General features: G+C 41.7%; 1 protein-coding gene across 2 annotated transcripts in view; it reads left to right on the forward strand.

Annotated features, from left to right (window-relative positions):
• itpr2 (inositol 1,4,5-trisphosphate receptor, type 2) overlaps positions 1–16,765 on the forward strand; it is a 55,605-nt gene that overhangs the window by 25,559 nt on the left and 13,281 nt on the right. For both annotated transcript variants that reach the window (XM_046393367.1, XM_046393368.1), the window contains exons 38-49: positions 8,742–8,862; positions 9,076–9,263; positions 9,530–9,710; positions 10,428–10,681; positions 10,781–10,981; positions 11,449–11,559; positions 11,961–12,056; positions 12,191–12,310; positions 13,868–13,990; positions 14,106–14,298; positions 14,518–14,643; positions 16,577–16,752. In XM_046393367.1, coding sequence (XP_046249323.1) covers positions 8,742–8,862; positions 9,076–9,263; positions 9,530–9,710; positions 10,428–10,681; positions 10,781–10,981; positions 11,449–11,559; positions 11,961–12,056; positions 12,191–12,310; positions 13,868–13,990; positions 14,106–14,298; positions 14,518–14,643; positions 16,577–16,752 — 1,890 coding nt within the window. The remainder of the gene's footprint in view (positions 1–8,741; positions 8,863–9,075; positions 9,264–9,529; positions 9,711–10,427; positions 10,682–10,780; positions 10,982–11,448; positions 11,560–11,960; positions 12,057–12,190; positions 12,311–13,867; positions 13,991–14,105; positions 14,299–14,517; positions 14,644–16,576; positions 16,753–16,765) is intronic.

The following is a 16,765-nucleotide window of genomic DNA, read 5'->3' on the forward strand; positions in this document are numbered from 1 at the left end:
GACAAAACAGAAGGAGAGAGAGAGACAGAGTGACAATATAGGCAGCAGAGGTTGGTGGCTCCCCTGGGATGCAACGAGTGGGTGGAGGAGAGTGAGAGAAAGAGAGAGAATGATCGAGGGAGGAAGGGAGGGAGGCAGCCATGTGAGGAGCCATGTGAGTGGAAGGGAAAAAAAAAAGTGGGCAGCGGCTGCAGGGTGAGGGATTGGAGAGAAGCAGAGTCTGCTCAGTCTATGAGGAGACAGGGCAGGGGGTGCGCTTACGTAACAGCCTGCAGTGGCTGAGCCAGTGTCACGTGGATCATCATGTTCTCCCTCCCTCCCTCCTTACTCTCACTCTTCCTCCTTTGGCCCCACCACGCATTGTCTCAGTCTATCACGTTCTGTCTGCTCGCCCGAGTTATTTCTCTCTCTCTCCCTCCCCTCTAGTCCCTCCCAGGCCCTGCTCTCTGTTTGCCTGGGTCATGCCGGGAGCGCTGGTCAGGCCACGAGGGCGAGATCTGCAGCACTCACAGTATAGAGATGTGTTCGCTCTCACGGCTGCACTTCGCTTGTTTTGGCTGTCAGATAAGGGCAGCTTTATAAATGTTTTTGTTCCCGTTTGTCATCAAAATGTCTTGGGTGAGGGAGGCTTTTTGAAGAGAAAAAGATCTGAGGGAATGTTTTATGTATACTGATACTGTGTACAAATATTACATGGGAGAAAATGGGCATAAAGCACCACTGTAGACTAAAATTTTGAGATAACATTTTATCTCATGCACTTCGTCACTTGAAGAACAAGGCCACCAGCCTTATTCTTATTCTTTACTTTTCTGATCTTAAACCCTGTGAAAAACCAAGCCAGTAATGCATCAGTCTCTAAATACTTTCCCTCATCCCCACCCAGTCTGTCACACTCAAGTGTAAGCACACTTGTTGCTAATCTTCAAAAGTGGGGCACAAATATATAAGTTTATTTTTAAAAAATAATACATAATTTATTAAATTCTTTGTTCACTGTAATGCGTTGGTTGAGCACTTTTTTCATCTGTGGATTTATACACATTTAATGCACTACTAAGTATGTAAACACTGAATCAGTGTATGTTGTCAGATTCAAGAAAATTAATTGTCATGTGCATTAAGATGTTGCCGGGGCGTTTCCGTGCATTGTATAGTACACGCTCTGGACAACATAGACAGAAAATAAACTGCCAGTGCTGGAGCAACAGTGAAGGTCCACTGCACAGAGGGAGAAGTCGTATCAGGCTTTGAGTGCACAGATTTTACATGTTAGGAGAATAATTTCATAGTTGGATTTTTTCTTTTTGTTTCAACACGTTGGGTCACTATGTTTTTTTCAACTTCAAACTACATGTTTTCTGTGAACACATGCATGCACATGTATGTAATGTCCTGTCGTGTGTGTGTATGTGTACTAAGTGTGTCTCCTTGTTTACAGAGGATTGAAACAGCCAGTTATGTAATACAAACCACTCTCTTTCCTCCCTCTCTCCCTCACACTTATCCATGTCATTCACGCACTGTCTGTCTTTCTCTTCCCATCCTTCTCTCCCCCTCTTTCTTTCTTTCCTTCTTGCTTGCCAGGTTTCACACCACCTGCCCAAGGCAAAGCAAATTTACAGATTACCACCCTCTCAATGCTAAGCACATCACACAGACGGAAAGCTGTGCTCAGACATAACTTGCACACACACAGACACACGCGTGCGCTCACACACACACACACACACTCCCAGACATGCAGTATCACACTGGCTGTCCCTGTGTGAGTTCATCCTGCAGGGTTTTCCCTATTTGTCAGTCTTCTCATGGTGGTAGCGGAGCACGGCCTAAGTTCATCCACAGGAGCGGGTCAGGCAGACAGAGCGCTGGGTGGCATTAGGAGCAAATACACAATATACATGGGTGCTTCATATAGTTTGGCCTGGGTTTGCATAATTCCAAGAATATTCAAGGTTGAAGCTTTCCATTGGCATTAATAGGAATCCATTGGAAACAACAGTAATAAAAGAGAAATATATGTGTTGAGACAGGGGTTACGATTCGATATATTGTGATAAATAATAAAGGCCTTTGTCTGTGTTTACGTTAACAATATATGCTTAACTTCTTTCCCTCTTATTTGGAATTCATATGCTAGAGTGGAAAAGTCAAAAGGCTGATGATTCAAAAGACAACGATCACAAAAGACCTTAGAGCGATATTCAAGTGTATCGATATTTTCTTGCACCCTTAATAGGAAGACACAATTGAAATTTCACAATTTAATTTTTAACCAAAACATTTCATATGGCCTTGTATTGCTTTTTTATTTGTCTTTCCTTCCAAATGAGTTCACTATTTAAAGGTACAGTTTTTATACAGAAATTCTCCCGGTTCCCAAGTTTAACTTCCCTTGTAAATTCCAACCCTTTGCAACTCTTGTTTGACCTTTGGCTGGATTCAGACTGACACAGCATGCTGAGTCTTGTCAGAAAGCTGGAGTTAGCTTAATTTGGACCCTGAAAATAAATAAATAAAAATTTAGTGTGAAAATCTGTTTGTTGTATATGCTTTACTACCTGAGTTTGTGCTGAAAAGGCCCTTCCTTCCTTCCTTCCTTGCTTGCTTCCCCTTGTCCTCAAACTCCTCGATCCATCGTCAGGTGTCTGTTAGTGGAGTATTATGCTTTGGTTTCCATGGCGATGAGGGATCGGCACTTGTTGTTTGTCTGTCTGGTCTGGCTGTAACCGGGCACAGGAAATCTGTGTAATCTGTGTAGAAATGCCTTCAGACCAGGAGCACAGAGCCTGCCGAACTCTCTTAGCTCCGAGCCACTGAGGAGAGACGCGTCCTGAAAAAAACGTTTGTAAAAAAATAAAGTGAAAAGCCTCGACTTCATCCATCGGAGGGCCGCTATGAACGAGATTAATTGTCACTGAGAACAACATTTCGACATAGTTCATGGTGTGTTATTTGAATCTGATTGCATGTGAGTTAGGTCTCTTGTGTTCAGTGAGGCACATGACAGGCGACAGGATAAATCATGTGAATTGCAGCTTTTGTTTGGTCTGATTGCTTTCAGCTTTCAATTTTGCTAACACCCATAAGAAAATAATGGAAACACCTTAGCATAACATACATCAATCCTGCAGTAAATAAGAAATTGGTGAACCTCATCTTTGATCTTTGTCAACACTGACAGGCGTAGTCATTTCAGAGGGTGTGGTTTGTAAGTGCTATTTAACAAATAAATCCCATTAAGGGTCCTTCACTTATTCTCAGCTGTTCCTCTTTCTGTGTCTTCATCAATTTGAGACTTTTCCTTTTGCCTCATTACAGAATTAGGTAATGTTTGTAACTGGATAACTGTTGAACAAAGTAATAACTACCTGACTCACGGTAGAGGTTGACTGGTGAGGGTTGCGCAGCCTTTGGCCACTGTTGGATGATTTCCACAGTTACTGATAGTCATTTAATCGGCTAAACCAGTTAATTGCTTTGCCTCTGCTAACATGGCCAGAATGGCAATGTTTAATGCCATCAATTTGCTATTCATTTGCCAATTAGCACTAAACACAGCTAAAGCCGAGGCTGATAGAGATATTGTTAGCTCATGATGATGCTAGATACAAACGTAAGAGACCTCCATGATGTGTATATCAAATTTTATGACAATCTGTAGTTGCTGAGATTTCAATCTGGGCCAAAAGTGGTGGACAACTGACCGACCGACAGGCCAACATTGCCATCCATAAAGCATTGATTGGAAAGAGAGGCTAAAGTTGAAGCCCTCAGTAAAATATTATTTTCTGCAGGGATATGTAATTGTAAGGTGTTTCTCTTATTTTGTCCACCTTGATTGCAAGCTGATGTACCAGTGAGGCAGACAAAACAAACAAGCCTCCCTTGTACCTTTCCAGTTAACCTGTCTTCAGCATTACAGTCTTCCAAGCAAGCACAGTCAGTGCCTAACAATGTTAGTGAATCACATGTAACACTTCCACAGTGAACCGACCAGCTAACAGTTGGCCTTTTTTTCTGAATGCTTGTTTACGCTGCTGGACTTGTATTCCGCTGAATCAATCTCACCAATTGCTCTCACATGTGGGCTTAATTTGTTTTGCTTGTTGGGTAGAAGTATTTTATGTGCTGTGGAGTTGCAGCTTGAAAACATTGTAAATAACAGCACGTGATGCGTGTCTCTGCGCACGAGTGTGTCTTTTAATTGGATGAATGTTCCACAGTAGGCTGTTGGTTCTGGGCACAAGGCTGCAGGGACATCTGAAGTGACCACGGGTCAGGAAATGTTTCATATCCTGCAGAACAGAACAGCAATGAGGAAGAGCAAAGATGAAATACAAATGCTTAAGTTAACCTTAAATGTCACATAACATACACTATATAGACAAAAATATCTAGACACACCTCTTCATGGGGCTGGTTTCCAGGGGTCGGGCTCAGCCCCTTACTTCCAGTGAAGGGAAATCTTAATGCTTCAGCATACCAAGACATTTTGGACAATGCTATGCTTCTGACTTTGTGGCAACAGTTTGGGGAAGGCCCTTCTCTATTCCAGTATGACTGTGCCCCACTGCACAAAGAAAAGTCCATAAAGACATGGTTGGATGAGTTTGGTGTGGAAGAACTTGACTGGCCCACACAGAGTCCTGACCTCAACCCCATCCAACACCTTTGGATGAACTGGAATTGAGATTGTGAGCCAGACCTTTTGGTCCAACATCAGTGCCTGACCTCATTGTTACTCTACTGCACGAATGGGCAAACATTCCCACAGAAACACTCCAAAATCTTGTGGAAAGCCTTCACAGAGGAGTGGAAGGTGTTATAGCGACCAAGTTGTCCATGTATTGAGAATGCAATGTTAAAGTCCCTGTTGGTGTAATGGTGAGGTGTCCTAATACTTTTGTCTATATGTTGTAGCTTAGCACAGCCCGGCATTAAGGTGCGATAAAAATAATTCATTCCAGGAATAACAGTTAGAACTTTTTCTGTTTTCCATAATTAGTAACAGATTACTTGTTTATTTCCATGAAACTTAAACACTTCCTCAGAAATTATTGGAAATTATGGTCATCTAAGTCTATTTCCAAATATGAAGTCCACCTTACGCTGTCAGGAGTACAATGCTGATGGAAAAATAAAATACAGATACTGGTAATTAAGAGAGGTAGGTTTAAAATACGGCAAACTGTTCATATTTTTCAATGACAAATCTAAATCTCTACATTGTTGCTAAAAAATGCAGGAACTCATTGTATGCTGTGGTAGTTCCAGCTCTGCATGCATCCTCCTGTATCTCTATCTTCACTCTCCCGCTTCAGTGTTTGCAGAATAATGTGATTGTATGTGTCCTGATTTCTTAATTTTGTCCTGTTGGTGAGAAAGCCTTGCAAAATGCGTTGATATTTGTATGTATTGTATTGCGGAAGACTTCAAGCTTTTTATTTTCCCTCCAGTTCTGTGGAGGAACTCAGTGACTCCTGAGAAAGCTGAAATTTTTATTAGCATTAACATGTCATTTTATACTGTGCATGGCAGAGTTTCAGTTTGAAAGTAAATGTCACTTCCTGATGGTAAAGCTGTTGGATGTTCACATGAGGGGACCCTACTCGTGTCACAGTGTACTTGATCAGCGTTCTCCACTCTTTGCAAAAGACACAACACAGACACAATCCTCTTAGGTTTCTGTTCTGGGAGAAAGTAACACAGAAAAGAAAAGTATTACCCCTCCCAAACTCAGTCTTGTTTGGACAACATTCTCCTCCTTGGTGGGCTGAGTCTCCAGTATAATTGACCTTGTCTGACCTGAGCTGCTCAAGCAGCCCCTGCCCGTTCCTGGCGCTGTCTGTCTTGGTTCACAGCTGGTGCTGCCCTCAGCCGCCTGTTTGAGTTTTCAGACCACCTTAAGAAGCATAGGGCAATCTGGTGTCTTTGTCTTTTTCTCCATACTTGTCTCCGGAGCTGGAGAGATCTGCAGACAGCAGAGCTGCGAGGGGCCTGGAGGAGGGAGGGGGGGAGGAAAGGGGGTGTGAGGATGCCGGAGGTGGGAATCAGCAGCTCATCCCCAGCTTGGACACCAGAGCCGCAGTGTGGCGTGCCGGTGCACATTTTAAAACACCAGGACTGTCTGCTCCTCGCTAGGTTTTGTTTGTTCCTCTGCTTCCTCACCTCACAGCACTCCCTCCCTCTCTCCCTCCTCCTTTCTTACTTCTGTCAATTCTTCTACCTCTATTTCTATCTTTCTTTCTTTCTCGTGGCTCTTACATCACCTGACTGGAGTTTTTTTTTTTTTCCGTCAATGCAGCAGCAAGCAGATGAGTCAGGCTGGGCTGACTCTCCTCTGCTGCCATTCTGCCTCCCCTCTCCTCTACTCGCTCTCCGCAGACCTAGCCAGCAGACCAGAAAGCTGTCACCCTTTCTTCAGCTTCCCCCACCGGAGCGTTTCTTTCACTGGTGTTTCAGAGAAGTGCAAAACCAACTTATCCTCTGTTAAAAAAAGGGGAAATGTTGAGTCAGACATGATTCAGTCGCCAATCAGTCAAAGAGCATTCATTGGGAAGCCTTATGGAGTGCAGTGCTGAGCTTGTAGTTGTGATGAGAATGTGTCTGTGCATTGCTGTGTGGAAATGAGAGAGGCTAGCTCAATGGATGCGTGCCCTCAGTTCAAGAAGTGTGTGTGTGTGTGTGTGCGCGTGTGTGGGTGTGTGTTTGTGAGACAGTCAGCCAGACAGTGCAGGCAGACAAGTGTCTCTGCTGACTGCAGATGAGATGGAGTGTTTACTGACACAGGGAGCATCAGCTACACGTGCTCCTCCATATCCTCACTCTTCAGTCCACTTAGTTTGAGGCTGTTCAGCTGGACTGTACGTGGGCAGCCTTTGTGGCGAGGCACAGAGGTGCCTCATTTGTCTGATCGTTCACTGTCAAATTATTGATCTGGTCTTTGCAGTTTGGATTGTTGCTGAAAATATAGATTCAATAGTGACCAGTATTTCTGTTGTTGTTGTTGATGTTGTAGTTTCCGTATTAGACTTTTCCTGTGCCACATTTACAATGTTTGCAGTGCACCAGAAACCTACTGTAAGCAGCAACTACAATAAAAAAAAAACCCTTGTGACGGCAGCTAAACAAATGAGTCATTAAGCTGAATACAAATTAGCAGTATGTGTTCGCTTTAATAAAAGTGTGACAGTCACAATAAGGGAACTTGCAGAGGGACAGAAAGACTGGATAATTGTTAGTGCGTCAGTTGCAAACAATGCAAAACACAATAAAGGGAAAAGGTTCAAAACTTATGACACTGTATGCCAAACACAGGGAAAACTGCACTACTCGCAACGGACAGCATTGTTGTTATTGATTAATCTGACCAGCAATGTCTTGATTAATCAGTAAATTTTCAGGGTTCTTGTTTTTTGTTTTGTCTGAGCAACAGTTCAAAATTCAAAGTTATTTACTTGATGAACAACAAAAGTTATTAAACAATGAGTGAACGGTGTGCTCGTGTAATCAAATTTGAATTTATTGCAAAGCTCTGGTACTTTCAGGTGTTTCTGTTATTTTGTCCCCAACCTGTATCCCAGGGGAAAGCTGACTGTCCTCCATGTTTCCATGGAAACCACAAGTGGCTTGCTCCATTCATCCTTTTGCTCCACCCTTTTGTCCACCTATTCATACATCCCTCCACTGTGCTGATTATGGCAGCGGTGATTTGTTACCAAAACAAGGCCACTGAATTGTCAGGTTGACACAGAAACTGACGCTGGCCACCCTTAGTGCCCACATATTCTTTATATGCCATCCATCCATGCATGCTTTGCTCATTCCTGTTGCACAATAATCACATAGGTGATGATAAGCACAATGCAAGTCATCCACCTGTCAATCACTCTCACACTTTGATTACACAACCGCCGCAGTGAGATTATCTCTATGAATCCTTTAATCTCATTTCTGCTTGTCTGCGTCAAATGTCACAAAAATGTGCAGAGATATTTGTGAGAGATAGAAAGAAAATATAGTCTTTAGAAGCAAACCGCTGTTGTGTAATACATTATCCTACACAAATGACCACACGCAGCCTCCACTTGTCATTACCGTGCTTTGATGTGCTTGACGTTTTTTGGGGGGTTTTTTTGGTCAGAATTTGCATAATTTCTATCTTTTCTCTTTGTCCAGTCACAGACTTTACTGCTATGGACACGTGTTCAACATAGAATAAAGAATAAGATAAATAAAAAAGATTTCAGGAAAGATAATTTTAATAAACCCAAGCTGAAAAGTGGTTGGCTTTTTTTCTTCCTTTGCTGCCATCTTTCAGTGTCTCATAAGTGCTCAGTTAGGATCTTGTTTTTGGACAAGACTGTTATTGTCTCTCTCCTATATGAGAGACTCCAATTACTTTGTTGATAAGAGCATTGTCATCCTGGAAGCCACCGCTCCCATCAAGAAAGAAATGCATCATGGGATGGCAGTGATTATTTCTATTAGGCGTAAAATGAAATTTGCTCAGCTCTCTTGCTTGAGTGATTGGCTGGATTTCGTTCCAGTGGATACACCACACCACAGATATTGTCTTGGATGGGGCATTTGTTAACATGCCCTCCACTTTGATGTTATTTCTGTGGGTATGGTTCACAAAATGCTACTTTTTCAAAATGTAAATTTCCTAATTTGAGGCTGGTACCCTCACAGACTGTGATATGGATTTAACATAATGATTTCTGTCTCCACAGGGGAAAGACTTGAGAAAGATTCTGCTCACACGCTACTTTGGAAATCAAAAGCTTCTCTCCAAGTCAGAGCTCGGGAGTGGAAACAGCTCATCCGGCGGCTTTGTCAAGCCATCATCTGGAGGTTGACACCTGCAATAACTACTCACTGCAGAGGAAACAACATCAGCCAACATGACAGCACTTTGATTCTTAGCAGAAATGCTGTTGCTGGCATACTTTGAATCTGGCCAAAGTGTTTAGTTAGATTAGTTAGAATAAAAAATGATCAGTATTATGTGCAGTTATGTCTCTTTAGAGTGCAGTTATGTTAAACGTTACTATTCAATCTCTGCAGGAGGTTCTCCCGTGCTGGACTCTGACAAGCCAGGCAGCAATATGGTGGAGATCCAATGTCTCCTGGACAATGTTGGGACGTCAGAGCTAGTGATTGACCTCATCGTCAACACCAAGAACGACAGGGTGTTTGAAGAGAGCATCCTGCTGGGCATTGCCCTTCTCCAGGGCGGAAACACACAGATACAGGTGAGCGACGCAGACTCTTGAATGTCGCACTTGAAACGGTTCGGCTTATTTGATGACGTTAATGTACTTGCACAGTTCTTGAAATTTTGAGTTGTATATATTTTGTTGAAGACATTTATTTCTGATCACTTTGTATAAAAACGTCAGCTAAATAAATGAGATGTACTGTAATCTCAAATAATGTAATTCTGTGCCCACTCATCAATTTAACCACACACATTCACAGGTATAGATTTATGTTGATAACCACTCTACCTCCCACGCAGAACTCCTTCTACAATCAATTGTACAAGCAGAAGAAGTCCGAGAGGTTTTTCAAGGTTTTCTACGACCGCATGCGCATGGCCCAGCAAGAGATCCGAGCCACCGTGTCTGTCAACATGTTTGAGCTCAGCTGCAGAAAAAGGGACGATGACAGTGATGTCAATAGCATGAGGTTTAAGAAAGGTACAGCTGAGTCATGATGCATTTTAACCTTTCTGTGCTTGAATTATAACCATCACAATATGGCTTCTCAAAAGACACATCTGCTGTCAAGTCACTGTGTCAGGTTTATATAAGTGATCATTTGTATAGATTTATATAAAGTGAACTATCTCACGAGGTCATGTCGAAATCGTGGCTGAACAGTTCCGTAGAAACAGGCCTGGACTGAGTGAAAAGCCACAAAATAAGCTCAAATAGAAATTTGAAAACCTTAATGTTTTTCCTGCATGTGTGGTCGTCAAGTTGAGCTCAGTCTGGAGTTTAAACAATGGTGGAGGATAAATCCAGAATGATCTTTGTTGCTCTGCGGACCTCTGTGCAGACTCTGTTCCCAGTTCCTGCAGTCACATGTCAGAGGCCATGTGACCGCCCACATCACAACCTATCAAAAGGCCATTGTATCAAGATCGGGTACTTTCATGTTATAGAGCCCCGCTCAATAGTTGCCAACTCGTCAAGGGGAGTCTCTGAATTTCTTTTTTAATGTCTAGAATGTCATGGTACAGACTGCCATTGATCATGCCAGTCTTTTACATTTTCAGGTGAACTTGTTTTCCTCCATACATTTAGAAAAAAGCATCTTCTCTATTCTCTATTCTCTATTGTTCTGTCCAATAATAAAACAGTGAATTGCTGTTTTATTGGGTTTTTTTAATAATCTATTTATGCCTGCACTAGGTAAAGACTCTGGACTTCATATGAGGGAGGACATGCGAGGCCAGCTGAAGGAGGCCTCCTCAGTGACCTCAAAGGCCTTTTTTGCCTTCAGAAAGGAGCTGGATCCCGACCTCGAAGGCATTGGTCAGAACAGTGAGATAGTTGGGGCCGAAGAAGCTTTAGAGCAATCTCAAATGAGCCCAGCCATCACCATCATGAAACCAATCCTACGCTACCTACAGTTGCTTTGTGAGAACCACAATTCAGACCTGCAGGTGCTGGCACCTTTCTGTAATCGAGAATATGAACCTTGAAGTTCAATTGCTGTTAATTTGACTGCAGATTGACTGTTGTTTTTTCTGCTCTGAATCCAGAACTTTCTGCGCAACCAGAACAACAAGACGAACTACAATCTGGTGTGTGAGACTCTTCAGTTCTTGGACTGTATTTGTGGAAGCACCACTGGAGGCCTCGGGCTGCTCGGCCTGTATATAAATGAGAGTAATGTGGATCTGGTTCGACAAACCCTGGAAACCATCACAGAGTACTGCCAGGGTCCCTGCCATGAAAACCAGGTAGGTCGGGGTGGGCATTGATTAGTTTAGAGGTTTAGTTTAGTGAATAGTTAAGAAGGTAATTTATTGATAATTTAACTTGTTTTTTGTCTTTCCTTGACCCAAAAGGCATAGAATATATAGGAAAATATATATTATGTATATGGTAGTTCTGCATGTTGTAGCCTATTAACTGTTCAACTGTCTGCTCTCAGGTCACTACATAAGCAATGTCAACTTAAAAGAATTCAAATTTGCTTGAGATTGACAAACTCAGATAAATCATTTTTGAACACAAACATGTCTGTTATTTCACAAACACAAGCAGCTTTCCTTGCTGTTTCTGATGTTTCAGATTTGTTTTAATAATGCGTATTATATTATCCATATATTGCATCATTCTCTTTGTGTGAGTTTGCTTTTCTGATGATTCCTTTATTGCCTTGTATGTGCTGTCACTCTAAGCATAACCCTCTTCTTTTTTACAGACCTGTATAGCCAAGCATGAGTCAAACGGCATTGACATTATTATAGCACTGATTGTCAATTCCATCAACCCCCTGGGAAAGCATCGGCTGGACCTGGTGTTGGAGCTCAAGGTGAGTAGCAGGTGTCTCTGAAAGCCCCAAGAGGATGCTTGCTATGACGCACAGTCACTGACGCATTCATTTTAATGGTAATACTTCAGTTTGCTTTAAAGTAGTAATTAGGCCGAGGCTGTGTTAGAGGCAGGGAACAAGGTAACAGGAAGTAGTTTTACCACTTTTCCACTATTCTGAATAGCAATCTGACAACAAAAGCATCATGTTTCTCTAGAGAAAAGGTTGCACACGCTTTTCTTCCCCCAATGTGACAACTTTTGTATGTTGTTTACGCTTAATGTTCATACGCTTGACTGCTGGTGTTTTCAGTCTTACATTTCTGTCAAGTCATTCATTCCTGAATAACTCTGTAGTTGATCAAAATGTGAAAGCTTTCTGGTCAAACTGGTGCGTTGTAGAACAATGCCTCCAAGCTCCTGCTGGCCATCATGGAGAGCCGCCATGACAGTGAAAATGCGGAGAAGATTCTCTACAAGATGAGACCCACAGAACTGGTAAGTGTTTTCGCATGTACACACACAGACAGACACACACGCATAGTGCACATAGCTGTGCTTCCATGTAAAATCTGTTTTGAAGTGAATACCCTGTAAGTAGTAGTAAATTTTTATCTTTTTTTGTACACCAGGTGGATGTAATGAAGGAAGCCTATGCCCAGGGTCTGGAGAGTGAGGAGGATGAGGACAGCGTTGGAGACAAAATCAAGCCCAAAGACGTCGGACACAACATTTACATCCTGGCTCACCAAGTAATAAAAATGCCTGAGCTTGTTTTTGTCTGTGACAGAGGCATTACTGCATTCCCTCCCTCTCTCTGTCTGACCTTCTGCTGGCACTAGTTGACGTGTGTGTGTGTGTGTGTGTGTGCTTTAAGTCTTTGAGTTAAAAAAAAAAAAAAAAATCAACAGTTGAACAGTCAAAAAACCCCTTCCCTTGTCATGATGAAACTAGGCTGTTGGTTAGACAAAAATACCCTGTTTGGCACTTGGCTCTAAAGAGGCAGAAGTGAAAACCCACTAGGCTCTGTCTGCACTCTCCAACTGACATGAATTGTAGAAAAAGGCAGACACACACACACACACACACACAAGATGTATACACACACTGCTTCCTCAGTTGAACAACACACCCATCTCATTTCTTTTCTGTTGATACCCTAGACCACATTTGTTTAGTGATACAGTGACTACTGCCTACTTCAGTGAACACCTACGTCTGCAGAACCAGTTTCACATCCTGAAAGCTAATTTTAGAAAATCGGTAGAGCAAGATGTTCATAGAAGAGCAGTCTTCCATCATTTAGCGCAGAGGACATGCTGAAATAGGAGTATGCAAGCGGACACACACATACACACATATCCACAGACTTATCAAGTATCTCACTGAGGATATTATCTCTTATATGCTCCTCAGGGCAGCTGCTATTCATTGAAATTTGTGTGTGAGACATAATGAGTAAAAAAATAAACAAGAGTCAATGATAAGTGGTAGATCATAAAAATGCACATGTAAATTGTTGTACGTATTATTTCGTGTTGCCCAGTTGTGAGAATTAATAGAATTAAGTAAATTGGAAAAAATGTGGATAAGACAAACAAAACTCATCAATTCATTCATTGTCCTGTTACACGACAGCCATTGCTGCTATCGTTTCTTATTTCTTCCTACAGGACTGTTGCACATATTTTAAACAAATTTTCATCAGTCACTCAGAGAAACAGAAAAACCCAAAAAAAACCCCTTCTGGATTTTTAAATTGAGGAGCGGTGAAGAGTTTCTGTTCTTTGTTTAGCTATCCGGCCCTTACCTTTACTGTTTTGGTTCACTCTCAGTGCTTTCATACTGTCATTTTTGGCTGCAGCAGGCAGCTGTTTCAGTGAAAAAGCACTAAAGACACATTGAATGTTACCAGACAGTCTTGTCTTTCCTCTTATTAACATGTCTGCTGTGTCCATATTTAAAGCATTGTGCTACAATATTCAAGATTCAAAGAGGTTTATTGTCATATATCCAGTATGTACACAGGTTCATCTGAGCAATGCCTTGTGACAAGACGGGCAAGCAACTCCAAGTAGACATAACATTAAAAAATAAAAAAATAAAATAAAATAGAATGTTAATGAAAGGAAACATTGTATACATAATGGAAACAGTATATGCAAGATGGCAGTGTTTGATTAAGCTTGGGAATAAGAGGCAGGATGAGAGGGGAAGCTCCCCTTAGGGTTAATCACATTGACATTATTGATATTATTTAACTTAGCGCCATGGACATCAATTAAATGAATTTTGTTTTTGGATCCTAGCTGGCCCGACACAGTAAGATCCTGCAGCAGAGCCTGAAGCCAGGACTGGGGTCAGGGATGGACCCTGACAACGAGAAGGATGATGCCCTTCGTTACTATGCCAATCACACAGCTCAAATAGAGGTGCACCTCATCATCAATTCATCCTTTCAGAATCTCTAAAAGCAAATCACATTTTTGCCTAAAAACATAAAACTACAAACCTGCAAAGAGGATTTACTGTGTCTCTGTTTGTCAGATTGTGCGTCATGACCGCACCATGGAGCAGATAGTGTTTCCGGTCCCCAACATCTGCGAGTACCTCACAGAGGAGTCCAAGACGCGTGTGTTCACCACCACCGAGAGAGACGACCAGGGCAGCAAGGTTAACGACTTCTTCCAGCAGTTTGACAACCTCTACAATGAGATGCGGTGGCAGAAGAAAATCCGCAGTAAGTCTTCATATTCTGAATCCAGTCTTCATATTCTGAAACCCTCCAATAATGATGGTGGCAGCAGAAGCAGGATGGTAGGATGGTAAATCGTGATTATCATCCAGAGTGCCTGGATATTGTTATTCCAGAATAAAATGAAGGGCCTACAGCAACTTCTGCATGTTTGTGTGTGGCGTTTGTGCCCCTGTGCTTATGCTTCCTGTTCTGTTTGTGCAGAAAATAAAGCTCTGTTCTGGTTCTCACGCCACATCTCTCTTTGGGGGAGCATCTCCTTCTACCTGGCCTGTCTGGTCAACGTCGTTGTGGCTGTATTCTACCCCTTTGGTGATGATGGAGACGAGGGTGAGAATTTCAGATTTTCTTTTTTTGCTATAAATTATCTGTTTAAGTTGTGGATTTGAAGATGGCTGACAGCTGTGAGCCTGGATCAGACCTGTCCTGCTTGCACAATTTTTGGTTTTTTTTGACGGAAAGATCACATGTTCGTGTTGTTGAAGCCACAAAGCTTAGGGTTAGGTTAAGGCACTGGGGTTTACCTCAAAGAGTTTGCTATGATTGATTGATTTCATTGCCATCCTAGGGAAAAAAAATTGCGTCTTGATCCTGCTAAAGCTAGCTTAGGTTCTTGCAAGTTAGAGCTGTAGTTTCTTCTCTGAATTAGTCTCAGGCTTTCTCAAACCCATGTTTTCTTTTTCTTGTCAGTGTGATTGATGGACATCCACCAAAATTATTTGAAAATCTGAAATTTTCTCTTATTGAGCTACATCTAAGCCTTAAGACATACTTCAAGACAGTAGATGTGATGGGTCTTTTAATTCAATTTTTACCATCATGCAGATCATGAAGGCCGAGCTGTTTGGTTATAGTGTGGACAGTTGGAAATAAGATCCAATGAAAAGGCACACTTTGCGGGATATGTTGGTTACTATTCAAATTAAGCCATTCTTCACCAGCACCCCACCAACTGAGGCAAACTGAACAGCAGCAGAGATCAAGTGAGCAAGAGAGTGAATGAAGAAAGGGAACAGCAGAGAAATAAAACGTTCTAAGATTGAGGCCCAGGAATGTGCCAAACACAACAAAATAGTCAAAAAATAGTTAAATATATGCAGGGTGCAAGGTCTCTGTGGCTCCAGACGCTGCCATAACCTTCCAGTGGGTCATAAGTGAGAGGGATTAGTTTTGTATGAGTCCTGTATAGTGTGCCTTTAACAAAGTTAAAGCGGGTGAAAACATAAATTTCCGCATTATTATATAATTAAACACTGACTTATCTCTTTAATTCATTCAAATTTAACAACATAATTAATCATCAGTATTATTCAACCAAAACAAATTTGGGTTTCACAAGCAGAAATAATGAAGAGATTCTTCTGTTTTCTTACATTCCAAAAGAGTAAGGCTGGCTGTTTTAATTCCTAGTAAATTAAAAATTCAAATAAATGACTCTGTGGCCAAAATTAATTGCTATCTTCAGCATTAAAGAATTTAAAACTACCCCAAATATTTTCTATGTATTTGTTTCCTTTAGTTGTCTAATGATTCAATTTGTCACTTGAGGCTTTTATTTAAAAGCCCTACACATGCATAGTCCTCCCAAGTGTTTTCATTTGCCTGATTTGACTTGAGTGTGCTTGAACAAAATGTGTGTCGCTGAAATCTGCATCATGGTATGGTTGCACCTTTTGAGGTGGTACAACTTAGACTTGAATCATCTTATTTAGTTTGCTGAGATTAATGACCTCATGTAAATCCCTGGATTTCTTCACACTGAGGTCTAATCAGCCAGAGCACCTGAAAATAATTGAGTTTAGTAGTTTTGTCTCCCTCTTTATACCAGATTGGGTTCAGGTTTTCTTAAATGATTGCAAGCCAAATCAGTGACATATCAGTGGGATTTTAAAGATTTTATACACATGTAAATTTTGCTGTGATATAGTGTGATGAAATGTTTAAGCCTTGCTGAAATGAGAACATATATGTGGTTCTTCTGCCTTAATGATAAGCATTTAACTATTTCTCCAAAAGTGCTTCTTATCAATAAATTATCAGAGCACTGCAGTTTCCTGAAGAATCATGAGCTTCACATTGATGGTTTACATTGTGACCTGAAGAAGAAGCTGATGGTCCCCATGGACCATTGCTTGACATTTTAAGTGTTGCCTCTGACTGTATTGTGCTAAGTTATGCTCTTAACTCAACTGAATAATTTATGAGAGATGTTTCCGAGCATTGATGTGCGGTGCCTTGATTGATGCTTTATTCTCCTGTCCAGGCACCTTGTCCCCGTTCTGGAATATCTCACTGTGGGTGGCATTGGGGGTGTTCACCGCGTTGCTTCCTGTCCTGCCTAAGCCGTGGGGCATCTTCTTTTTCCTGGTCTCCCTCATTCTACGTGCCATCTACACAATGGGCCTCGGTCCTGCTCTGTTGTTGCTGGGTACTGTCAATGTAAGTGATGGAA

This window comes from Scatophagus argus, chromosome 7 (assembly GCF_020382885.2).
Source record: "Scatophagus argus isolate fScaArg1 chromosome 7, fScaArg1.pri, whole genome shotgun sequence".
Lineage (NCBI taxonomy): Eukaryota > Metazoa > Chordata > Actinopteri > Scatophagidae > Scatophagus > Scatophagus argus.